Source organism: Bos javanicus, chromosome 1 (genome assembly GCF_032452875.1).
Source record: "Bos javanicus breed banteng chromosome 1, ARS-OSU_banteng_1.0, whole genome shotgun sequence".
Taxonomy (NCBI): Eukaryota; Metazoa; Chordata; class Mammalia; order Artiodactyla; family Bovidae; genus Bos; species Bos javanicus.
Window position 1 is genome coordinate 91707939 of NC_083868.1, and position 17923 is coordinate 91725861.

At 36.4% G+C, this 17923-nt stretch overlaps 1 protein-coding gene across 8 annotated transcripts in view; it reads right to left on the reverse strand.

Annotated features, from left to right (window-relative positions):
- Positions 1-17923, reverse strand: part of NAALADL2 (N-acetylated alpha-linked acidic dipeptidase like 2) — a 1576761-nt gene that overhangs the window by 290551 nt on the left and 1268287 nt on the right. For all 8 annotated transcript variants that reach the window (XM_061415500.1, XM_061415503.1, XM_061415502.1 and 5 more), the window contains one exon: positions 10218-10364. In XM_061415500.1, the coding sequence (XP_061271484.1) occupies positions 10218-10364 (147 nt within the window). The remainder of the gene's footprint in view (positions 1-10217; positions 10365-17923) is intronic.

Below are 17923 nucleotides of genomic sequence, written 5' to 3' on the forward strand. Positions count from 1 at the left end.
TTCTCTCTACATTAGGGGCCGTCTTAGTCAATATGATTTGTCCCACTAAATCGGCAGGTTAATTATCCAGAAGATGGTTCAAATATGTAATCAGTAAAACAAACCAAAAAAACTGTGCATGTAAAATATTATATGTTAATTTAAAACCTCTATATGTATGTTTGTTGGCCAATATTTTGACGTAAAGCCAAGGCCTTGTCTCTGAATACTGACCTGTTGAATAAAGTTCTATTATTTCTTTCTTGTGTCATATATTATATACCTTTCATGTTGCCTTTGATTTAAAGTGGAATTATTAAAGACATTTTTGAAGTATACTGAGCATGGAATGCATTTAGATGACTAAAGTTTCCCCCAGTCTTGAGAATTGTCTGGATCACTCCACACCAATTCTTTATTAGCAACATACTTTTTAGAATGATACAACTGCAAATTTCTAAGAAATAATTGTTTTTATACTCATGATTCATAATTTTATATAACAAAGTACCTAGTTATTAAAAACAAATGCAAAGGGTACATATATATCTAAGAATAGAACTGACAACAGGCAAGCATACCATTGAAAAAACAACAGGGTGTGCAAAAATTCAGGAAGGACCTCCCTACAATGAGCTTCAAGGATCCTTGAGCATTAATCATTATGTTTTAAGGGAATGCAAACTGTCAATTAATCCCACAAATTGGTTAACTGGAAGTCAGTTAAGACAAATTCTACAATACTGACTTTACTTGATAGTTTATATGTCTGTGTGCATGCGTGCTCAGCCGCTCAGTTGTGTCCAACTGTGACCCCATAGACTGTAGCCCACCAAACTCCTCTCTTCATGGGATATTCCTGGCACAAATACAGGAATAGATTGTCGTGTATGTCTGAGTCCCAATCTAAACCATGGCTGCTGTGAGAGAAGGAGGGTATTTTTAAAATTCATCTTTGCGTGTCTAACATAGTGCTGGATTACTGCAAATGCTTAATAACTTCTGGCTAAATTAATGAACATGTTAGAATGGGCCAATATCTGAATAAATCACCTCTGGAGTTGCCCTATATTCTTAACTTACATGCTGCTGAATTTTAAAACCTGTTGTAAGTAGTACCATTGAAATTATCAAAAACTTCATTAAAAAAAATCCCCTCATAACAAGCATGATCACAAGACAATTTCTGAAAACAGTATTAGAGTTGAAATATAGTACATATGTAATATATTCTGGCCCAGTGATTGTAGGCATTTAGAATAAATGTCCTTATTTAGAAATCCAAGCAAGGACAATCGCTAGGGGAAATCTGTCCTCCTCACAGTCATTTCAGAATATTAGGCAATTTGAAATATGATCTTTTGAATTATCCATTTGAGTCTTAACAATTTATCCATTCTTTGTTTTTTCAATATCTGTTTCATATTTCAATTTCTTGTGTTTACTCCTCAGGCTCTTGGAAGCATACACCACTTTAATAGCACTCCTTCTGTGACAGGCATTTCATATACTGTACAATCAAAGCTTTCTAAGTCTGCTCTATAACTGTTGATTTGTTGATTGGGGTTTAACCTTCCCTTCTAAAAGAAGGCTTCCAAGAAGCAGAATTCTTTGTAGAGTCACAGTTTATGAGAGTGTTACATTCCCTACTTCATGCTATTTATCAGGTGGATGTGATGGCAATACTCAAAGATGACCAGAAAAGATAAACACAGGTTAATATGAAATCATAGTTCAAATCCTTGAACAGGGCAAAGATATACAGCTAGTCAATATTATAAAAACTAAACCACAGTTATCCCTCAGTATCTGTTGACACACTTACCCATGGATTCCAAAATGCACAGATGTTCAAGCCCCTTATATAAAATGACTCAGTGGATATTGACTCTCCATATCCACAGGTTCTGCATGTGGATACAGAGGGCCAACTGTAGAATAGTTTAATCAAGGCCATTCTCTCAAATCAGTATCCCTCCAAATGTGGTTCAGAGGCCCGAAAGTGACACTGAGACTAATCTATTTTCATAATGATAGTTACATTACATGCCTTTTTCACTTTCATTTTCACGCTACATTCACAAGTATATAGGGTTTAGAAAGTTATTAATAGAGCTTCACTCAAACTAACCTTCAGGAAACTAATACCTGCCTGCTGCTGCTGCTACTGCTGCTGCCTGCTACTGCTGCTGCTAAGTCGCTTCAGTCATGTCCGACTCTGTGCAACCCCATAGACGGCAGCCCACCAGGCTCCCCCGTCCCTGGGATTCTCCAGGCAAGAACACTGGAGTGGGTCGCCATTTCCTTCTCCAGTGCATGAAAGTGAAAAGTTAAAGTGAAGTCGCTCAGTCATGTCCAACTCTTGGCGATCCCATGGACTGCAGCCCACCAGGCTCCTCTGTCTATGGGATTTTCCAGGCAAGAGTACTGGAGTGGGGTTTCATTGCCTTCTCCAGTGTGTATATATATATAAAATAAAAATGTCTGTCATATATGACCATTTCTAGCAAAACAATATGTTACAACAGAATGCAAAACCTGATATGAGAGTTGAGCTATCTGTTATTAAGTCACATTAAAAAGACTGACAAAATATAAAATAGTGCACTCTTCTCATTTGTGTTTTCTTCTCTTGGGAAATATAATTACCTTTTATAAAAATAAGTTATTTATATTTATTAAATGAATTGATATTTTTAAAAAGTTATATTCATTTAAATGTATTGATATTTTAAAATATTAAAAATTGATATTGATATTTTAAAAATAGATAATTATCTTTTATAAAATAAATTATTTATATTCATTTAAATGTATTGATATTTTTTAAAAATAATAAATGCTATATATTTTTCTTCAGTTTTCACTTCTAACATGGTTAATATTAATATCTGCATGTATTAGTGCACTCAATATCTCAGCAAATTTGGAAAATGCAGCAGTGGCCACAAGACTGGAAAAGGTCAGTTTTCATTATGATCCCAAAGAAGGGCAATGCCAAAGAATGTTCAAACTATGGCACAATTGTACTAATTTCACATGCTACTAATGTAATGCTCAAAATCCTTCAAACTAGGTGCCAGCAGTATGTAAACTGAGAACTTCCAGATGTGCAAGCTGGATTTAGAAAAGGCTAAGGAACCAGAGATCAAATTGCCAACATCCATTAGATCACAGAGAAAAGAAGGGAATTCAGAAAAACATCTACTTCTGCTTCACTGACTACTTTTAACTGTGTGAATCACAAATACTGGAAAATTCTTCAAAATATGGGAATACCAGACCACCTTATCGGTCTCCTGAGAAACCTGTATGCAGATTAAGAAGCAAGAGTTAGAACCTGACATGGAACAATAGCCTGGTTCCAAATTGGGAAAGGAGTACATCAAGGCTGTATATTGTCACCCTGCTTATTTAACTTATACAGAGTGCATTACGTGAAATGCCAGGCTGGATGAAGCACAAGCTAGAATAAAAGTTTCTACGAGAAATATCAACAACCTCACATATGCAGAAGGTAGCACACTAATAACAAAAGTGAAGAAGAGCTAAAGAGCCTCTTGATGATTGTGAAAAAAGAGTAGAAAAGCTGACTTAAAACTCAACAATCAAAAATCTAAGATCATGGCATCTGGTCACATTCAGTTCAGTTCAGTCGCTCAGTCGTGTCCGACTCTTTGTGACCACATGAACCGCAGTACACCAGGCCTCCATGTCCATCACCAACTCCTGGAGTTTACCCAGACTCATGTCCATTGAGTCCCTGATGCTATCCAACCATCTCATCCTCTGTCATCCCCTTCTCCTCCTGCCCTCAATCTTTCCTGGCATCAGGGTCTTTTCAAATGAGTCAGCTCTTTGCATCAGGTGGCCAAAATATTGGAGTTTCAGCTTTAACACCAGTCCTTCCAAATTACTTCATGACAAATAGAAGGGGAAAAAAGTGGAAGCAGTGACAGATTTTATTTTCTTGGGCTCCAAAGTCACTGCAGACGGTGACTGCAACCATGAAATAAAAGACATTTGCTTCTTGGGAGAAAAGCTCTGACAAACCTAGACAGCATATTAAAAAATAGAGACATCACTTTGCTGACAAAGCAGTCACGTACAGATGTGATTGTTGGACCATAAAGAGTGCTGAGGAATTGACGCTTTTGAATTGTGATGCTGGAGAAGACTTTTGAGAGTTCCTTGGACAACAAGGAGATCAAACCAGTCAATCCTTAAGGAAATCAACTCTGAATATTCATTGGTAGCATTGATGCTGAAGCTGAAGCTCCAATACTTTGGTTACCTCACGGAAAGAGCCGATTCATTGGAAAAGACCCTGATGCTGGGAAAGATTGAGGGCAGGGGGAAAAGGGACGACAGACGATGAGATGGTTGAATGGCATTACCGACTCAATGAACATGAGTTTGAGCAAGTTCCTGGAGATAGTGAAGGTCAGGGAACCCTGGTGTGCTGCAGTCCATGGGGTTGCAAAGAGTCAGACATGACTTGATGAATGAATAACAACTCAGATAAACAAAAAGCTCTTTTCTTTGGAGTGTTCAGTACTAATAAATGCAAATAGGTCTTTAGAACAAAATATTTGAAACATTTACTCTAAGATCTGAAAATAATCATACTATATATTTTTATCTGACAGTCTTCTTTTCCTAAAATAACTTACAAAGAAAACAAATGAGCTTGAAAAAACACTGAAAAACCCCTTTCTATCCTGTTTGGAATTGGTCCATTTTGAAATAGAAAAGGTAAAATCTCATTTCTAAGTGACATTAATTTGTTGTGTAGCTACAGTATGAAACAGATTCTATCAGACACTACCAAAAAAAGTTCAGTTTTTGCATAGTTATGCATAACTCTTCAGTTTCTAAAGTAAAAAGATTTTAATTGACTTTTGAAAAGCTATTACCTATTAACATAAAAATGACAGTGACTAAGTTCCCAAGAAAAAATGAAAATGACAAAACAATCTCTAATTTAAGTAACGTAAGTTTTTTTCTCAACTTGTACAGTAGAATAAAACATAATCACCATGTAAACTATGAGATATTTTGCTCCAAAATATGTATGTATCCATTGCAACTGTATTGCATCTGCACAAATAATTATTTTTATCCCATACCTTAAAGTTCTCTCTTTCTCACACGCACACACATTCATGCTTTTGTGTATCAGTTTAAGAATCAGAATTTATATCAAAGTCATCTAACTTAAAAGAAATTAGTAAGAGTTTCCAAATACCTATGCTACTTGATTTTCATTTGCTGGGGTACCAAGAGATATTGAAACAATTGTGCAAAAATCTCTGCTATATAAAAGCTGTAATACCCTCTTAGCTCATTATAATTTAAATGTTAAATGCTCCATTATAGAGGTAAATTGGGTTTAAAATAGAATTTTTCAAGCAGAAGAGCAAAAAATGTAAGGTCAAACAGAGTGAGGAATCAGAGCTTCAAATTGTGGTATAAAACTTGTTAGGGCATGGATTGATCTATTGATATACTAAGAAAGTCAGACCCTCTGACATGCCCTATAGAGAGTAAATATACTGAACTGGAACAAAAATTATATGTAACAGCTGTTAAGTGACAGAAGAAATGTGCATTGGACCACCGGCTTGTCATAAATATTGCACTCTTAATCAGAAAGCATCTGTCTTTTCATTTTCTTTTCAGTAATCTCTGCATTGTATTTAATCTGTGCAAAATGCTTCTTCTAACAGGTGCAACGATGTTTAGAAAGTGAAAACCTTATTTAAATGAAGTTTACAACTAGAGACGTTTCAATTAACAAGGTGATAGCTTATGAGGTGGAATAATTCTAACATTTGGCAAAGCCACAGATTGCTTTTCATTTGTGAAATTTAACTATTGTAAAATTAGAGTATAGATGTCAAGAAAAGCTGAAAGATGAAAGGTATTTCAAGCAATCTATGCAATATATGAACATCCTGAGAAACTACAGGGAAAACTTACTGGTGGGAATATGGATAGTATGAAATATTGGGAGTACTTATTATAAAATGTCATATTTCACTAAAAAATGTTAGAACTAATAATGTTCAATATCTTCCCCAAAAGTGGTGTCTACCATACTAGTCTAGTCTACTACAGGTAGTTTTTCTCTTATTATCACTACTTACTTGTGGAAATTGAATATAATAGACTCATGATCAATCTTGCTAGATTAAAAATCCTGTCAGAAATTCTAGATTTGCATTATAATCACCTAAATAAATTATAAATAAATAATTTCTTTAAAAACATGAGTATAATGTTAGCATACTTAGAATGCATATACAATTTTTAAAGTGAAAGGGACTATAGCTTTAAGTTCTTTTACTTAAAATGCAAAGATACTGAGCACAAAGATAACAAACTCAGTTTCTACAGCCTCCAGACAGGTAATAGAGGTGATAGGAGTCTGGTGAAACATGTGGCCCTTTAGGTTGTTGGATCATTCATTTCCTAAGTTTTGGTAGAAAGATGTGTTGAAGAAATATGCTTAATATTGTAATTGTAATGCACAATTTAGCCAACTGTTTCCATGGAAAAAGGAATCCATTGCTTCCAGAAATTCAAGTTTTCAATAAAGCTCAGAACAAACAAAAGATATCTGTGGACTGGATCTTTCCCTTGGGCTACAAATTTGCAAACTTTAATGTAATGGTTGAGGATTATTGTAATAGTTGAGGAATACTGTTAAAGAGATCTAGATAAACTTCTATCTTGGCCATTTATTAGCTTTATGATGTTGGATAAGCTACTTGATTTTAAGCTCCATTTCATCCTCAGCAAAAAAAAAAAAAAAGCCAGTAATAAAAGGTGACTCATAGGGATATTGTAAATGATAAATGAGATAAAGTAATATACCTCAGTTGCTAAGTTGCATCCAACTCTCTGCAACCTCATGGACAGTAGCCTGTCAAACTCCTTTGTCCATGGAATTTTCCAAGCAAAAATAGTGTAGTGGATTGCCATTTCCTTCTACAAGGTAATTTAAAATATTTCCTAATGTAGAACTATTTAGCAAAGCAAGTATTCAATAAGTGGTAGACATTACATATTATATTACACATGTAGTATATTATGCAATACATAAACATAATATATATTTTATCTTCATTGCATGGGAAAAGCTCTAATTTCCTTATCTGCTTTTACTAATTGACACAGGATAAATATTCTTTAAAGCGTGGATAAAGTCTTTCAATGTTTATAATTCCTCTTAATAACTGCATACAAATATTTATTATAGGTTAACACAGAAAGCAAAGGCTATTATCTGTTCTTTGGACAGTTCACCATACAAAATTGTCTCATCTCAAGCTTTCACATTTTGTAAGGGACAAATCCATTAAATTTTTTTCTCACACTAAAGCAATATAAACAAGGTCATTAGTTATAAAACACAGAAGATTCTCTTTTAATTACTTTTCTTGGAGACAAATACAGTAGAAAATATTTTGATGATGGGAGTTACACATTCTGTGTATAATCTGAAAAACTGATTAGCTCATTCAGACCAATCCAGTTCTAGGGGATAAACTTTAGCCTGAGGTTTTTGTTGTTTAGTCCCTAAGTCCTGTTGGACTCATTTGCCACCCCATGTAGCCCGTGAGTTATCCTGGGGAGTTTCACATTATAATCATACCTTCAGAGAACTTGGGCTTCCCTGGTGGCTTGGATTGTAAAGAATCTGCCTGTAACGCAGAAGACTCAAGTTCAATCCCTGGGGTGGGAAGATCTCCTGGAAAAGGGAATAGCAACCCAATCCAATATTCTTGCCTGGAGAACTCTATGGAGAGAGGAGCCTGATGGGCTACAGTCCATGGGGTTGCAAAGAGTCAGACATGACCAAGAGACTAAAGCGTAACCTCAGAGAACTTCACTGGGACCTGTTTCCAAATTTCCTCCCATTACACCCTCAGATCTTCCAACGCATCATAACCCACCTAGTCAGCCTTAGAAGTACGCTTTTCTTAATGATTAGGAAACTCCTCCCTCCCGCTAATGTCTTATCAAAAAAGTTCTGAAACTCCCCCAATAATGTGCAAGTCAGATAATAATAATTCTGATGGTAGCTATGGGTAATGAAGCCTTACTATATACTTAATGTTAGCCAAGTCTCTTACATGCATGGTAAGCATTTAATCTTTACCATGGCTCTATAGAGGCTTCCCTGGTGGCTCAGCGGTAAAGAATCTGCCTGTCAAGCAGGAGACGTGAGTTCCATCTTTGAGTCAAAAAGATCCCCTGGAGAAGGAAATGGCAACCCACTCCAGTACTCCTGCCTGGAGAAGCCCGTGGACAGAGGAGCCTGGTAGGCTACAGTCCCTGGGGTTTCAAAAGAGTTGGACACAACTTTGCAACTAAACAATGGCACTATAGATTCTGTATATACACTAAGGTTCCCTCATCTATAAAAAACAGTTCTTAAAAAAGTTAAATCATGTCTAGAACTTGAATCCAAAGTCAAAGCGAAAGTTGCTCAGTTGTATCCGATTCTTTGTGGCCCCATGATACAGTCCATGGAATTCTTCAAGCCAGAATACTGGAGTGGGTAGGCTTTCTCTTCTCCAGGGGATCTTCTCAACCCAGGGATTGAACCATGGTCTCCTGCATTGCAGGCGGATTCTTTACCAACTGGGTTACCAGGGAAGCCCCCAAAGACAAGTACAGTCTCATTACTAAGGCTATACTATATTGCCTCTCTAAATTCTTGGCTTAAACTCAACCAGCATGAATTAAACATATATTGAATAAAAGCTTTCTTTCAACGTGCTAACATGACAGGAGCTGGATGGGCTGGAGGGAGATAAAAAGATATTAAAATGTGTCAACTAGGAAAATTAAAAAGTGAGTTAATTTCTTAATACATCAATTTCATTAAAGTGTATATAGTAGGCTTGGTATGAGAAAAGATACCTCTATACACGTACCCCATCGATTCATGGGGTCGCAAAGAGTCAGACATGACTGAGAGACTGAACTGAACTGAATTGATGAAAATTTAATTTTAAACACCATAAATCACAGTGATTGCTTTTCCACTACCCAAGAATTCATATACAATAGGAGTCATCCAGAAATTCTCCCTCCAAGAATATAAGTTGTTAGTGATCGTTTGTAAGTGTCTACTGGTGGGTGAGATGGTAAAGAATCCTCCTGAAATGCAGGAGCCCAGGATTCTATTCCTGGGTTGGGAAAATCTACTGGAGAAGGGAACAGCTATTTACTCCAGTATTCTTGCTTGGGGAATCCCATGGACAGAGGAGCCTGATAGGCTACAGTCCATGGAGTTGCAAAGAGTCAGACAAAAATGAGTGCCTAATACACACACAGACACACACTGAGGAAATGAAGGGTGAGGGTAGAGGTCTGCAGAGAAACACAAAGATCACTTTAGCGAAAAATTATCAGACATTAAGAGATCACATATCTGATACTGAGCCTATAAAAATACAATTTAGATACAACTTTTTAGGAACATCTGTAACTGAAAAACAAACAAGGTTTCATTTTCCAGCCACTGTTTTGTTAATGAAATAATTACTTCAAGAAAGCCACCCCAGAGGCTTTCAAATACCTCCCAGCAAAGAAGAGATAATCTTGTAAAATAAGGAAAAATCTTTCAGTAGGTTTGGATCTGCAGAGCAACAGTTTCCTGTGACATAACTCTGAGAAAGATAAAAAGGCTAAGGCCCAACATAAGAATGAACACAATTAAGGTGAATCAGGCCTCTGTGACATCCTTTGGGAGAAAACTTCATGTCCTCATAAGAAAAACGTAGCATCTTTTTAGTCAAGGAAACTATTGACAAACTTTGGAAAGCTACTCCACAGACTCACATTAACATACAGCAGGTGAAATGTACTTTCCCTTGGGCAAGGAGAGGAGAATCTATTGCATATGTCATCTGTTTCTGTGAATACTGAAGATTACAATTATGTTTTGATGTTAATCCAACAAGTGCACATTTCTTGTTGAGAAGCAAGCTGCGAAAACGTGAGTGACAGTATAAATCTTTTTAAATTGAATTCAGCACTATTGAAAAGAGCTGATGTTTTCAAATATTCTTACAAAGCCTCTGAACAACAAGAATAATTTTCTAAATGAAGCTACTTTTTAGAGTAAACTACTTGGTAAGCAAGATGAATAGCCAAGATAAAATAAAATCCTGCATTCCTGCTATATATGGTGTGTGTTTTGCATTTCTGTAAGCACTCACCTCTAATGTTTTGATGTCCTCATAAGTAAACCTCACGGTGGGAACTCCAAGATGGTTGATGAAGTAATCAGCATCATCCTGTATCTGCTCAGAACTGATATTGGTTTTTGGGCACTGATCTCTTCTGGGACAATTGAACTTATTTTTCTGAAAAACATAATTTAAATTGTTAGCACACACTATACTTCTTAGGTCATTCCTAAACCAATGCTATTTGAAACATGGGCCAATATGAGCAGTGTCAATGGCCAGTATGAGCAGGATCAATGACACCCAGGAACTTATTTGAAATATGAACTACAAATGCTTAGACTACAACAATACACTCCCAAATGGGAACCTTTGAGAATGAAGACCAGAAATCTTTGTACCAACATTCTTCTATGAGGTTCATGCTCACTGGAGAGTGACTTTAGCACTGGCCTAGATCAAGCTTTGCCTGTTGTTGTTGCTGCAAAAGCATTTTAATTATGCTGTTGCTGCTAAGTCATTTCAGTCATGTCCAACTCTTTAAGACCCGATGGCCTGTCCTGCCAGGCTCCTCTGTCCAAGGGATTCTCTAGGCAAGAATACTGAAATGGGTTGCCATGTCCTCCTCCAGGGGATCTTGACCCAGGGATCGAACCCACAGCTCTTATGTCTCCTGCACTGGTAGCTGAATTCTGTACACTGGCATCAACCAGGCTTCCCTGGAAGCTCAGCTGGTAAAGAATTGCCTGTAATGCAGAAGACCCCAGTTCCATTCCTGGGTCAGGAAGATATCCTGAAGAAGGGATAGAGAAACCACGCCAGTACTCTCGGGCTTCCCTGGTAGCTCAGACAGTAAAGAATCTGCCAGCAATGTGGGATAGCTGGGTTTGATCCCTGGATTGGGAAAATCTCCTGGAGAAGGGAATGGCTACCCACTCTGATATTCTTGCCTAGAGAATTCCATGGACAGAGGAGCCTGGCAGGCTACTGTCCATGGGATGGCAAAGAATTGGATACCACTGATTAACTTTCATTTTCACCTGGGAATAGATTTATTATAAACTTTAATGACTCATTAAAAGAGAATGTAGAATCCCTCAAAGGTTTAATTTTGTCTTTTTAAAAAAGTTTTCGGAAAATTTAAAGGATGGTCTCAGTTCAGTTTAGTTCAGTTGCTCAGTTGTGTCCAACTCTTTGCGACCCCATGAACCGCAGCACGCCAGGCTTCCCTGTCCATCACCAACTCCCGGAGTTCACCCAAACCCATGTCCATTGTGTGGGTGATGCCATCCAGCCATCTCATCCTCTGTCGTCCCCTCCTCCTCCTGCCCTCAATCTTTCCCAGCATCAGGGTCTTTTCCAATGAGTCAGCTCTTCGCATCAGGTGGCCAAAGTATTGGAGTTTCAGCTTCAAAATTAGTCCCTTCAATGAGCACCCAGGACTGATCTCCTTCAGAATGGACTGGTTGGATCTCCTTGTAGTACAAGGGACTCTCAAGAGTCTTCTCCAACACCACAGTTCAAAAGCATCAGGTAGGATATAATTCTATTCTTAAAATGCTTTTTTGGAAAACCACAGAAAATAAAGTTCCTCCATTTCTTATTCAAAAATTATCTCAACATGTCTTACGAGTATATGCCAATTACCAAAACCAAAGAGAACCACAAAGCTGAGTGCAACCTCTAGGGAAATAAAAAATGATGGACTATTATTTCTTAAACTAAGAGTTGTCTAGCATGTAAAATAAATGACAGTAACTTTACAAAAATAAAACAAAAAAAATCAAAATCCAGTTAAATAAGGGTTCCTGTAACTATTAAGATTTAAAATGTCTTCTTCAAAAAATTTCCAAAAATCTAGAATATTTATGTGATGCTGTTGTCTCAAATATGAAATGTGGAAGAATACCAGTCTCTTCACCAGGAATCATGAGGGGAGTGAGACGACAGTGTGAGAATATCACATATAATATGAGGCAAAAAGTATGTATTTGGTGCAAATTTGCCATTGAATCAGCACATAGACTCCTCAATCCCTTCCTATGTTTCTTTGGCATGATATAATTTCGGAAACACTTTTAAATATTACCTATCAAAAGATTTAGAAACATGTATTTTAATATTCAGAAGCTGAATTATTCCAACCTTTTTCAGCTACAGTGCTAGATCCTTCAAACATATAATAATGTTTCAATACTTATCTATTTTTTTGAGGTACTAATACAGGGAGGGGACATATGTACACCTATGGTTAATTCATGTTGATATATGACAGAAATCATACCAATATTATAAACCAATCAATGAAAAGTAAATAGATATCAAAAATATTTGCAACAAACTTTAGATCAATTAAAATGGAAAATTGGTGTAAGGATTTATAAACTAGTCAAGGCTTCAGATTGACTTCATTTACAAATATCTTGGGTAATTAGATAGCACCAGGTGGTGCTGGGGGTGAAGAATCCACCTGCCAATGCATGAGAACTGAGAGAGGCAGGTTCCATCCCTGGGTTGGGAAGATCCCTCTGCAGGAGGAAACGGTGACCCACTCCAGTATTCTTGCCTCAAAAATCCCATGGTTCCTGAGGAACCACAGGAGCCTGGTGGCTACACAGAGTTGGACACGACTGAGCAAAACAGCTAACCACTAAGCACTAGGTAACTAAATATTTGGGGATAAAAAGTAACGAGTGTTCTAGTATACAGTGTAATGAGAGACCTAATGCTTTTATGGTGACCTCCCCAGCACACACACACACCGAGTCTTTCCTTTAAAAGCTTAGTTTTCTGAAAAGATAATTAACCCTCTTTCACTCCTTCATATACTCCTGGGGCCAAGACTCCTAGAGTTTTAATACCAACTGGGAGACTTTAAGGAATATCTAAAGAAGAGCTACCCTTAAGTACTGGAACATGAAAAGCAAAGAGACCACTTAATATTATGTAAGAAATCCCAAGTATTTCTGAGAGATCCAGGTAACTATTAAGGTAATTGTTGCACCAGAATAGACTTTTTTCTAATTGAATTTCATTGCACTGAGCGGTCAAGACACTCAGCAGCGTCCCATGACTAGTGTCTTAGAGTTTGGCTGCTTCGCTCATTCAAATGTCCTGAGTGGTGACTGGAGGTGTTTGAATTTGTGAAATCTAGGTTGTTGCACCTTTTTATGCTATTAATAGGCTTTGATGGAATCTAGTCTCTTTCCAGACTCTAGCTAATAAAATTAAAATTTATTTTTTAAGTGATCTACTTTCCCTTTCTGCAGCAACATCTACATCTCTTTGAGATAGCACATGTACCCTATTCATCATCAGTGAAAATATAGGTTTGGTCTTTGTTTCATTTTGTATACATAATTCTTACATTCACTCTAAACGTTATCCATGCTCCTTAGACAGAATTTTTTCTAAACAGGCATGGATAAAAATTGACATCTTTCAATTCCATGAACTGTCTGTAAAAATTGTTTTTAATGAACGTTTTAAAAATAATAGTGGTTTTAAATGTTGATATCACTTTTACTCAGTTATCATTGTTATAGTTTCCCTCTCACAAAAAGTAATAATTTCCCATATATGCAAGTTCCCCAAATGGGAGAAATGATCAATTCCAACCAATGCTTACATCCTTTGTTTTATCTAACAGTTACTCGAAGCACAATTCTTGTTTTGCCTCAGTCTTTTACTGAACCCAAGCATTCATCCCAAAACCAGAACAGATTCTGTAGTCTTTCTGTTTTTTCCATGGCTAATCCCATCGCATAGCTTTAATATTTTCATTGCAGTCTATGTCTGTGATCTCTTCTACTTACATCATTGCTTTCATGTTTTGTGTTTTTCAGGCAAATAAAACAAGTAATATCCAGCCTTCAGGATCACATTTCTTAAAATACTTCTGCATCCTTTCCCCTACTCTGGCTTGCTTTACTTCACTCATCTATTGAAAAGTCTATATCTTTCCCCTAAATGTTTGTATTGCCACCTCTGTCACACATAAACTCTTCTGTAAACCAACTCTAAGATGTCAACGGGGTGAATGTTATCAGAATTGTTTTTAAATTATGTCTTGACAGTTAAGATCTCTTAAACCACATCTCTGGTTCTAATATGGACTATTTAGGTTGGGAGAACAGGGTGCAGAATAATAGGCTTGCACGGCCCAAGGTGTAGCTGGGCCCTATAGCTGAAGGCACTGGACTATTGAGTCTCCTGTCAAAGTGAAGCCCAAATGAAGAGTAAAAGATTCAAGAAAATCAGTCCAAGATTGGAAGGTCAGGGGTGACACAGAGTTCCCTAAGGAGCCCTCCTGGGGCCTATCCTTTACCTACTGAGTTTCCCTGTAAAATCGTGTGGAGAGCTTATCTGGCCAGTGCTTCTCTGTCTCTCCCTCTGTCTCCCCTAGCACCTTATTTCCTACCACCCACTCTCTTATGATTTAACCAGGGATGAAAGGCAGAACTATAGGATCCTCAAGCCTAAGTTTATTTTGTTCTTTTGTTCCTAACTAGCTTCAGAGTAAAATAGGATTAAAAAGAACCCAATTTTCAGATTGAATCATCTAGGGATTTCCCTTAAGAGGAAAACATTTCTGGCACACAAAACCTATCCTCTAAATCTTCTTATTATTCACTACTTTAAATTCTAGGCCAAACTCAGAGACCTGAAGTGATCCTAAATCTGTATTCTAATTTAATATAAATTGTTTTCCCTCACAGCAGTGAAGTGGATTGTAATGGATCCATATCAGGTTCCAGATGCTGATCTACTCAACCTCTAAAAGCACTACTATCTGAGAGGGAAGTATAAAATTTATTTTTTTCACTTTTCTAGAAGTTAGCCACCACAAGTGAGAGAAGATTGGTAACACATTTGTACAGATCAATATTTTTTTTAATTTATTTACAAGGCTGAATAAATACAAATTAAGTATTTCATTCAAGGAGTTCAAAATGTTTCACACTTAATGTTTGATACCAGACATGTTTATTCCAGTTTATAAAATAAGCAAGTTCAGACAAAAGCCATGATTATATCACATTTAATTTCCTATCACTAGTCTGTTGAAGACCTGAAATGAAATCATAACCTCAATCCTAAATCAGTATGCTCTTTGCAAGTATACTTTTAAGCTGAAAGGAATAACTTCTTAGTAAATTATTATATAAGTGACCTACAAAGACATTAAGTCAACATTTGCATTAGTTGACTAGCAATACCAAGACACTTTGACAGGTGTCTATAGTATTTGAAAATATGTTTAATAATTCAAACATTTTATTTCTGCTTTCTCTTGCTTACATACTCACCCTACATACTTAAGAAATCTAAGATGACTACTTACTCAAACAGCAAAAAAAAGAATTACATTCAAAATTAAAGTACTGCATTCTACATATTATAATAAAATTAAGTCACTTTATATTCATTCAGCATTATTTTGTAATCTTCATTGGGCATAAGCAACTTATCATTCTGATTTTCACACAATATAAAAATGTTTAAATTGTGATAATGATGTCTGTGATATTTTAAAAATGATTTTTTAATAGGCACTAGGATGGCTAATTTTATATGTTAACTTGTCTAGGACATGAGGAGTCCAGATATTTGCTCAACACTGTTCTGGGAATGCCTTTAAGGGTGATTTTAGATAAAATTTTCATTTGAATTGGTAGATTGATTAAAGCAGATCACCCTCCCTAATGTGGATGGGCCTAATTCAATTAATTTAAGGTCTAAATAGAACAAAAAGCAGACCTTCCCACCAGTAATCAAGAACTCCTCCCTGACTGCCTTGAAGTGGGACATGGGTCTTTTCTTTTTCTGTATTCAGCTGAAACATCAGTTCTTCTTGGGTCTCAAGTCCCAAGTAGAATAATAATACAAGTCCCTGGTATTTGGGCCAGAACTTACACCAGCAGTTCTCTTGGGTCTCCAACTGGCCAAATGCAGATCTTGGGACCCTGGAGAACTCTGATTTATATAGACATTCTTAGATGGTTGGTCACCTATTTGTATAAGAAATTTCAATCAGAACCAGTGAAAAATTAAACTTTAATTATACTGAGAAGAACATTTTGTTGTTGTTTAATCAACTGAAAGTGGTTTCACACAATTTTGTTATTTTTTAACTTCAGATTTTATAAACATGATCCCAGGCAATGTGAACACATAAACAGGTGAGAAATCATAGAGAGAGGACTACATTTTGAAATTGGAAAGAATCTAAAAATCCTAAAGCCCCAAGGTGATTATCCTGAGCTCCACAGAAAGAATTTAGATCAATGAAACTAATGGACCAAAAAAAAAGCATTTTTATATTCACTTAATTCTAACTGAAATTTAATATTTCATTCAAATGTGACGATACCATAAAACCAATAGTATTAGCATTATCTGTGACTTTGTGAACTAAACGAAATCAGGCATTTTCATTTCACATTTCAGTTCTTTAGCTCACTACTAATCTTCAAAGAAGAAAGTTATGAGACACTTTGATGAATTTTGATATTGAATGTGTCTTAATTTTTAAATGTTTTTATAATACTAAAATGTGTACTTTCATATTTAGTTAACTGCACTTTGATACAATTGGTTTATTTTGTCATCCTGTGTATTTAAATCTAAGCATTTTATAATATTATTTCTGAGAATGAGTCTATATAGGACTTGCCAGCCTCTCAAAATGTTCCATAGGGGAGATATATCCTTGCAAAACAGTTTAATCTTACATATTAGAAAACTGAGGCTTCCAAATCAGCAGATCTTAGGCTCCAAAATCATTGTGGATGGTGACTGCAGCCATGAAATTAAAAGACACTTGCTCCTTGGAAGGAAAGCTATGATAAACCTAGACAGCATATTAAAAAGCAAAGACATCGTTTTGCTGACAAAGGTCCATAGAATCAAAGCTATGGTTTTTCCAGTAGTTACGTACAGATGTGAGAGTTGAGAGTTGGGCCATAAAGAAGGGAGAACACTGAAGAATTGATGCTTTCGAACTGTGGTGCTAGAGAAGACTCTTGAGAGTCCCTTGAACTGCAAGGAGATTCAACCAATCCATCCTAAAGGAGATCAGTCTTGAGTGTCCATTGGAAGCACTGATGCTGAAGCTGAAGCTCCAATACTTTGGTCACCGGATATGGAGAGCTGACTCAATGGAAAAGACCCTGTTACTGGGAAAGATTGAAGGTAGGGGGAAAAGGGATCAACAGAGGATGAGATGGTTGGATGGCATCACTGACTCAATGGACATGACTGCGCAAACTCTGGGAGATAGTAAAGGACAGGGAAGACAGGTGTGTTGCAGTCCATGGGGCTGCAAGAGTCAGACATGAGTTAGTGACTAACAACAACAAATCAACAGAGCCAGGATTTGATTCCAGGTCTTCTCACTCCAAATGTAATGCTTTATCCTCTCTATCACATTTATATTAATGTATTAATACAAACATTAATGTATTAACATTAATATATTAACCTTCAATTTGTTCTTCCTAGGATTCTAGGATTTTTGTTTTAAGTCATATTCAATTACTGGATATAATTATAACAAACTGTATCTGTGGCTACTCTTCAATGCTTAGCTATTGTGTGTATCATGTGTTCTTTATTTATTTAGCTGGTATTTTTATGCCATTATGTTAAGTTGCTATTTAGGAAGTAATTCTTAATAATGAATTACGGAACTCCTCTAATAATCTTTGAGAGGAAACAAGAAGTTATGTTTACTA